Source organism: Manihot esculenta, chromosome 1 (genome assembly GCF_001659605.2).
Source record: "Manihot esculenta cultivar AM560-2 chromosome 1, M.esculenta_v8, whole genome shotgun sequence".
Taxonomy (NCBI): domain Eukaryota; kingdom Viridiplantae; phylum Streptophyta; class Magnoliopsida; order Malpighiales; family Euphorbiaceae; genus Manihot; species Manihot esculenta.
This window is the reverse complement of record NC_035161.2, coordinates 7,029,998-7,039,054: the sequence shown is the minus strand read 5'-3', so window position 1 is coordinate 7,039,054 and position 9,057 is coordinate 7,029,998. Positions and strand designations below refer to the sequence as shown.

Below are 9,057 nucleotides of genomic sequence, written 5' to 3'. Positions count from 1 at the left end.
GAACCAGAATCGATTCGATTTATAATGGTTCAAAAATATTTTTGTTCCGATTTTACAGTAGTTACAGTTACTATTACAGTTATAGTTACGATTTCTATTATTTTAATTTTGATTTCCATTAAGTTAAAATTTTAAGTGGTCAAATTAATTTTGATTTGAAAAAGTTTCAATAAAATTAATTTATTATTCATATTAAAATTTAAATTATAAGTGTAATTTATCTTTTTAATAAAAAATTAATTTTATTTACGCTTAGAGACATTTTAAAAGAAATATATAATTATATTGTTCTTTAATATGATATATTTAGGTTGTGATACGTGTATTATGATTTCTCCTCTTCTCGTCGCGTAACGGCCTCAACGGATAACGATCAGCTGACAGATAAAGAGAACTGGAAGAAACTGCTTTTCATCTTCCTGAAACAAAAAATGGCGACACTTTCACTTCCACTCTCCCAAAACACTCGCTTTCTTCCCTACTCTTCTTCAAAACGCCGCCATTTTCTCTCTCAAGGCCTTCTTCACCCACCCATCAAGATCATCACTTGTTCTGCTAAGAGAGACCAAGTTGATTTCGTTTCTTTTACGCCATTGAAGGAGCTTCAAACTGTGGCTTGTGGTCTTCTTGCTGCTTGGGCTGTCACCGCTGCTTCACCTGTAATTGCTGCTAGCCAGGTTAAAGATCATCACTTACCCATTAGAATTCCTAATTTTTTTTTTCTCAAATCCTGCTGATAAAACTATTCTATCCCTTGTAATTGGTCTAGCTGTTCAAGAAATTGGGTGAAATTTCACTAAGATAATTGTTAGGCGTTACATGCCTGTAGTTTAATTACAAGCCCAAACGTTTCCTAGAAGGGCCTTTTCTAGAAGTCACTATTAGTGAAGTAGGAAAAGGAAAGAAAAGCTTGTGAGCTTATACTTGTGTTTGCCTCACCATTCAGTTACGCTAAGGCTGCATGGAGAAATTTCGAGATTTAGAGTAGTTATTGTACAGTTAAAGCTCTAGATAAGGAGAAGAAGCTTTTACTCTTGCAGGGGCATTTAGATTTGAAACTGGGTGAACTTTCATTATAGCGGATTACTTTGGAAATTGCATCTTTTTTTCCTGGAATTTTTCTAACAGGAGCTCCATCATTATAAACCAAACTGTTGTAGCGCAGTCTTACTATACCTTGTTTGTTATCTTTTAATAATGAGAAGCAAGAGTTGCTTATTAAGTTTACTGGATAGATTTGAGTGTATCAGGCCTCTGTGAGAATCATAACTTTTCACATTTTCACTATGAAAATTTTGCTTAATCTTCTATAGTTTTACTAGTGAACCACATCAATCCTGTGTCTTCTGTTATCTTCCCGGTGAATGGCTCTCCATGCTGTGAATGAGTCTGGCTTTGTTTTGCATTGCAAACTTAAGTCCTTTACCTTCAAAATATTTATTCAATGAAGTTTTTAAGAGAGTAAGGAGTTTTTGATTCTGCTTACAAAAACCTTTTTCATTCTTTTACAAGATCTCCATAGGCATTGATATCTTTCCATACCAATATATGAGGTGCAAAGATTTTAGGTTTATTCGTGTACAATTACTCAGATTAATACATGCATTAGTGCTGACTGCAGACTCAATGGATCATTTTTATGGTACCTTGTAGATTTTCTTGAAATCCTGCATATTTGATCACTTCATTGACGTGGCTAAGTGATGGAACTGATGAGAGTTTTTCCCTTAGTTTGTCAATAGTTTGAGCAGAGGTAGAACTAGACTCTTAACATCAGAAGAAAACAAACTCAAAAGATAAGAATCAGAATGCAAAAGATTTAATATTGTAGTTTCATATGAAGAATTTTCAAATGTTTTAGACGTGATGTTGATACTTCTGAAATAGTTTTGTAAAATAGATAGGCAAGAAAACAAAATTCCCTGCATAAGTAACTTTTCTTTTTGGCATCTCTTTTTCTCTTTCTGTACTTTAGGGGAGTATTTTCCCTTTGCTGTTCAAGATTAAAAGACTATAGATTGTAATATATTTTATTCTTACAATATATGGACTATAACCCTTTGTTTGGGATGAAAGATTTCATAAGAATTCAATTCAATTCATTTCATTTCTTTTCTATCAAATTTCATATTTGGAATGTAGGAAGTCGTTTCTTTTTTAACTTATAAAATTTGCATTTTCAAAGAATTTATGCCAAATGGAGGGTAAATGTTTCCTTTGCAGAGGCTACCCCCACTGTCGACTGAGCCTAACCGTTGTGAAAAGGCATTTGTTGGGAACACAATAGGTCAAGCAAATGGTGTTTACGACAAGCCAATTGATCTTCGCTTTTGTGATTATACAAATGAAAAATCCAATCTAAAGGGGAAGTCTCTTGCTGCAGCACTAATGTCAGATGCTAAGTTTGATGGTGCTGATATGTCAGAAGTGGTGATGTCAAAGGCTTATGCTGTTGGAGCTAGCTTCAAAGGTGACTTCTAAATCCATCTCTATATTCATCAAAGTTATGTGATAATACTATAAGATTGTCATTTCTTTTTCTAAGTAGTTCTTTGTCTATTGTTGAGTGTCAAACCACTTTCAGTACAGTGACATTATCTTCTCATTTTTGTTATTGATATTTGCTAGTCTTTGTAATGCTTATTTAAAAAAGCATCGAGTCATTAAATCTGGAGTACGACGGATTGAAATCTCTGAATAAAATCTTCAGTTCCAAAATCCATATTGTTAGTTTTTGTTAGTTTTTTAATTATTTAGTTTTCCCTTATGTTATCTAATTTCAATATCGTCCTTAGTTAGATAACTAATTTTATCCTACGTTATCTTAATCCCCTTTCCCTGAGAAATCCAACTATATGCATGCCAGGTGTGGACTTCTCAAATGCAGTTTTAGATAGGGTTAATTTTGGGAAAGCCAATCTGCAAGGAGCTGTGTTTAAGAACGCTGTACTATCAGGCTCCACTTTTGATGAAGCTCAATTGGCAGATGCTGTTTTTGAGGACACCATAATAGGATACATTGATCTTCAGAAGCTATGTACAAATAAAACTATTGATCCTGAAGGAAGAGCTAATCTCGGGTGCCGGTGATTTCTGTTTGTTTTCTTCTCTCTATTTCATTAATCTCTATGTTGCCTATTATCATATATTGACAACTATAGAGTGATTTTCCAATGATATAGATAATCATGTTCATTTAAAGTTTATCAGTGATTCATATGGTCAAATACTAACTAGTGGGACTGGCAACTGGTATCTGATGATTCAGTTATGGAAAAATCTCTGAAATTGACTATTTGCTAGAGGCTGATGTTTTGGCACAGGAGCAAGTTGGGCTCTTAACAGTTGCTCCATGGCTGGGACATAATGAAATTGCCATGGGGGGACTTCCTCCCTGCTTGTGGTTAATGTCAAGTCTGAATGGTATGTTCATGAGAGAGCTGTGTTTCTAGGTTTCTTGACGTGTCTTTGGGCTTTCTGGCGGTACTACCACCTCGTAGTTGCTAGCACTGGGGAAAGTTCTTTCCGATGTCGCGTTTTGGTTCCTTGTTTTCCCTGGACATGCATATTGTGGGACTGATTTTGATCCCCTCCTCTGGATTGGGTAGAACAACTGATTCCAACAGCCGAAACAACATCTTTTGGATTCTTTTACGATGTTGGGGATGTGGGTTCTGAACTCTTTAGATCAGTAGGCTTGGGCTTGTGCGTGATGGGCCTTGACATTACTTCTTAGTTTGTTGGGTCAAGGTTTGTAATTTGCCCTTTTTGGGCTTTAATGCAATAAAGTTTGCAGGTAAAAAAGAAAAAAGAAAAGAATTAGGCTAATTATTGAAAACTCCAACATTATACAAAAATCATACTCCTATTCTCGTATCATGGGAAGTACATTGATTTTTTCAAAAAACAATATTTTATTATTTAGAAAAATTTTGGGAACCGATGAACAGAAGGGCGCATCTGGTGTAGTGGTATCATAGTACCCTCCCACGGTACTGACCGGGGTTCGATTCCCCGGATGCGCAAACAAAAATTCTCTTTCAGAAAATTGAATTTTAAATATACAAATAAAATACTTACTTTTATCCTAATTTTTATAAGTAGCACTGGGTGTTGGAGTGGAGTTTACTGTTGTTTGATTGGATGTAAAAATTGATTGGTGTCGACGGAATATTAAGATAGAGTTTACTGTAGTTTGATTGGATGTGAAAAATGATTGGTGTCCACGGAATATTAAGACAGAGTTTACTGTAGTTTGATTGGATGTGAAAAATGATTGGTGTATGCATGGTTGTTGGGTATTAAAAATCACTTGAACTGCCATTCTATCAACAACTAAAATTCTTTATCACTCTTAAACCAACAGTCGTTTCTCAACCAACCGTGCATCTTCACAATCCATTTGTTTTCAACCATTCTCAAGCAATGCCTAATTTACCCTTTGGAAGCATAACTACCTTGAGGGTAGTTTAGTCCTTTTCCATCAAGTTATCTTATACATCATCTTCCAACCCATTTAGTGAGAACGAGTGAAATATTTTTTTATATATATATTTTCTTATTTTAAAGTTTAAAAATTGAAAAAATAAATAGAATAATTATATGTTTAATTGAATAAAACAAATTTTTGCAAAGATATGAAAGGGTTAAAAATGCAGTGAACCATAAAAAGAGAATACAATTATTTAATCAAGTCTGAAAATTTGTCAAAATTTTGAGAAAGGGCAAAGATATTATGGTAATTTTGGTTGAGCAAAACTAGACTGACATGTGATGGCTTTGGGAATCCTATTTTATTTGTGAGAAAGAAGCCTTGGTTTTTGTGGGCATAAGCTAGCAAAGCAGTTAGCATTTCCTGCCAAAAAAATGAAAGGATTCCAGAGAAAGAAAGAATCAAAGATGAAGTTGGAGACCTCCTTGTAATGTTTCTTGCTCAAATGAGTATTCCAATCACAGTTGCATTTTGCATACACAATCTCCTTTGCTTTTCTTTCAGTATCTCCACTGTAAATTTTGTGGTTGCTGATGCTGCTGTGTCTCTGAGATGCTCATTTGAGCAAGTAATGTTATAATGGGAGGCTGTTTTTGACCTATTTTCTCACACTTTTAACAATAAATGAGATGAGTTCTTCCAAGAAGTCTTTCTTTTTTCCCATATATGGCAACATTCTGGTATGTATTTTGCTTTTTTTTTTTGCCCACTTCAATTTTAGCTAATTCCGCTTTGTTCTTTTATATAATTATATTATTGACACCCATTTCACCGAAAAACTAAATTCGACCATTTAGATTTGAGTATATCCTTTAATAGTAAAAAAATTTTCGATTATTGAAAATTGAAATGGACAATCTATACGGATGAATTCTATTTTACCAAAAATATATTTTTAGAAAACATGTCTTAGACTAAATACTGACTAATTACTATAATAAAATATGCATTTTAAAAAAATATTTGCTATTAAAATCTTATATATATTTTGTAAAAAATTAGTCATAAAATAAAATTTCACTTAAAAAATATTTTAGTGGTAAAATTTTATTTTCTAGTGATCATTAATTTTTTTTTCATTAAAAATAATTTTATGTTAATAATATTTACATCAATAAATATTTAATTTCGGCACAAAAATATATACTATGATAAAATTAAATTTCTAAAAAAATTAATATTGCATTTAATACATGTATATTTGTAAAATTTTAAAAAATTTTATTTATAAAATAAAGTTGGTAGATAAAATAAGGATAAGATTCACTTATTTAATAATTCTAATAATTAAAAAAAATCCTTTTGGCGATGTAACTAGCTTTTATTTTGATGTTTATATTTTTCTATTTGTATTTTATTTCTGTTATTTATGTTTATTTAAAAAAAAAAAAAAAAACTTCAAGTCCAAGGAAAGCCTTTCCTAATTTGTAATTTCTTATTAACCATGGAAAGAAAAGATTATTTCCAACTAAAGCAATTTCTGGCATGGCGTAACTCATTGGTCTAACTGAAGAGATAATATAGCTAAATCAAATGATGTTGTAGAAAGAAAGAAACGCGAGGACAAGGGAAGAAACGACGCCGTAGAAAAGAATTCAAAACAATATCAAAATGATGTCATTTTATTTATAAATATAGTACATCCTAGATTCTTCTAGAATAATGTAGAGAACACTCAAGATTGTTAATGGTTTGTTAGTTTGTTAAATTTCTATTTTCCTTCCCAAACATGTATATAAACACACTCTCAATCAATTGAAAATATATCTTTTTTCCAAATTACAATTACTTTCTTATGGTATTAAAGCTCATCTTGTGTGAGTTATTCCTCTAGAACCAGATCTAGATCTAAAAAAATTCATTCTTCACCCTTTTCTGTACATCTTACCTTACCTAACAAGCATAATGGCTGAAATCATCGAAGAAACCATACCAAGAACAGATGACAAAGAAGACAAGATGATCAAACTGTTGAACTCTGACTCTCCTAGCATGATTCTTGTCAACTCACCCTTGAATGGAAACAATTACCTAACATGGAGTGATTCTTGTCAGCTCACCCCTGAATGGAAACAATTACCTAACATGGAGCAGATCAATAATAATCGCGTTAAAGGCAAAGGATAAGCTAGGGTTCATAAATGGCAAATGCAAAATGTCAGAGCAGAATGACAAAAATTATGAAGAATGGCAGAGAGCCGATAATATCGTAATGTCCTGGATTCTGAATGCTCTTTTTAAAGATCTAGTTGAAACTTTTTTTTATGCTACAAATGCTTATGAACTGTGGGAAGAATTAAAGGAAAGATTTGAGGATAGTAACGACCCCTTAATATACCAGTTAATGAAAGAAATTAGTAATATTATTCAAGCAAACAACAATCTCATGATGTATTACACAAAACTGAAGAAATTGTGGAATGAGTATGCATGTTTATAACCAATCCCTGTATGTGATTGTGATGCAGCAAAGTTATTCGCTGATATAGAAGGCAAACACAAATTGATACAATTTTTAATGGGCCTAAATGAGTCATATGACCATGTAAGAAATCAAATCCTCATTATGGAACCACTACCTAGTGTGAACAAGGCTTATTCTATGATTTTGAGAATTGAAAAACATAGAGAAGCTCAAAATGAAGAATCTGGAAACAGTGCAATGATAGCAAAAGTTCCAGAGAACAATAGAGACAGGGCATGGAAAACTCAATATAAGAAGAAAGATGACAGAGTATGCACTTATTGCAAGGTTACAGGACATGTGAAGGAGACCTATTTCAAGCATAATGGATATCCAGACTGGTTTAACGAACTCAAACAAAAAAAAGCTAAAGGAAAGAATACTGTTGCAGCTCATGTGTATGAAACCCTCCTGAACTGTGATGACAACTATGTTCAGAACAAAACAGACTAGAATATGGAATCATTGATGTAGGAAATGATGAAGTACATAAAGAATCATGGCCAAGGTACTATTGGCGGCAGTGTTGCTAATTGCATGAATTACACGGGCTTTGCAGGTATGTCATCCTATTGCTACTCTAATGCTTATAAGGTTAAAACTATGAGAGAATGGATTATAGATACCGGTGCCACAGCTCATATGTGCAATGACTTATCTTTCTTTTCAAACCACGGAACTCTAATTAGATCGAATCTTGTCACCTTACCCGATGGTAGCATGAAGACCATTACCAAAATCGAAACAATTTTCCTTAACCATAACATGCAGCTATCAAATGTACTCTATATACCTACCTTTAAGTATAATTTGTTGTCTGTAAGTCAAATTACACAAGCAGACAAAATCTCTATACAATTTTTTCATGACCAATGCATCTTGTAGGACCTAGCGATTAAATGCCTATTGGCTAATGGGAGGATGCACCAAGGATTATACAAATTAGATAAAGAATCATTTAGCCATAAAGAAAGCAGATTGAAGACAATCACCATAACATTAGCATCTCAGCAATATCTAAATAAATATGAAGTATGACATGGAAGATTGGGCCATGTATCCAAAAACAAGCTGTTGCATCTAAATGTAATAGAAGCTAGTGATTGTGATCCCTTTGTGTGCACCATTTGTCCCATTGCAAAACAATAAATGCTAAGTTTCAATAAAAGCAAGATTACTACTGCAACATCTTTTGAACTAATTCATATGGATCTTTTGGGGACCATACTCAATCATTTCAATCTTAAAGGCAAGATATGTGTTAACTACAGTTGATGACTATACTAGAGCGACCTAGACATACTTATTGCAGCATAAACAATCTTTATTTTCTGTATTAAAAGAATTCATTGTCATGATCCACAACCAGTTTCATAAAACGGTGAAGCACTTAAGAACAGATAATGGAATAGAATTTGTGAATCAAGACTACAACAAATGGTTGAAAGAAAGGGGCATTATTCACCAGAAATCATGTCTATACACTCCACAATAAAACATAGTAGTAGAAAGAAAGCACAAACACTTACTGCAAGTTGTAAGAGCTCTGATGTTTCAGTCAAATTTACCATAAAGGTTTTAGGGTGAATCCATACTTACAGCCACTCACATTATCAACAGACTCCCTAGCTCAGTTTTAAACTAGAAAACCCCTTATGCTCGTCTACATAAGGAAATCCCTAACCTTAACCTACTTAAAACTTTTAGTTACCTATACTTTACAACCAATACTCTATCTCATAAAATAAAATTTGCAGAAAGAGCTTTTAAGAGTGTCTTCCTTGGTTATGTCCCTAGAATGAAAGCTTACAAAGTCTATGCTTTGGACCTTAACAAAATCTTAGTTTCTAGGGATGTCATTTTTCATGAAACTATATTTCCCTTCCAATCCCAACAGTCCCATAACCCTCACAAAGCAGTGCTACCAAATACAATGCTAGAACCTGACTCACCAACCCTACCTCAAATAAACACTTACCACAACCCTTCCCATGAATCCCCAAGGGTAACAAAACCTTCTGCTTCTTCTTCTTCTTCATATGAAGAGGAAGCACCCATTACATCTGAACCAACAGGCATCTCAACAGAAGATACTGAAGAA

General features: G+C 33.3%; 1 protein-coding gene and 1 non-coding gene across 2 annotated transcripts; both read left to right on the top strand.

Annotated features, from left to right (window-relative positions):
- Positions 1-337: 337 nt before the first annotated feature.
- LOC110616256 (thylakoid lumenal 17.4 kDa protein, chloroplastic) lies at positions 338-3,206 on the top strand. The gene is made up of 3 exons (XM_021758623.1): positions 338-677; positions 2,224-2,470; positions 2,867-3,206. Exons 1-3 carry the CDS (start codon positions 432-434, stop codon positions 3,088-3,090), a joined length of 717 nt encoding a protein of 238 aa, XP_021614315.1. The 5' UTR covers positions 338-431; the 3' UTR covers positions 3,091-3,206.
- Positions 3,207-3,954: 748 nt separating this feature from the next.
- TRNAG-CCC lies at positions 3,955-4,025 on the top strand. The gene has a single exon. It is a non-coding gene; the product is annotated as a tRNA-Gly (tRNA).
- The last annotated feature ends 5,032 nt before the right edge of the window (positions 4,026-9,057 follow it).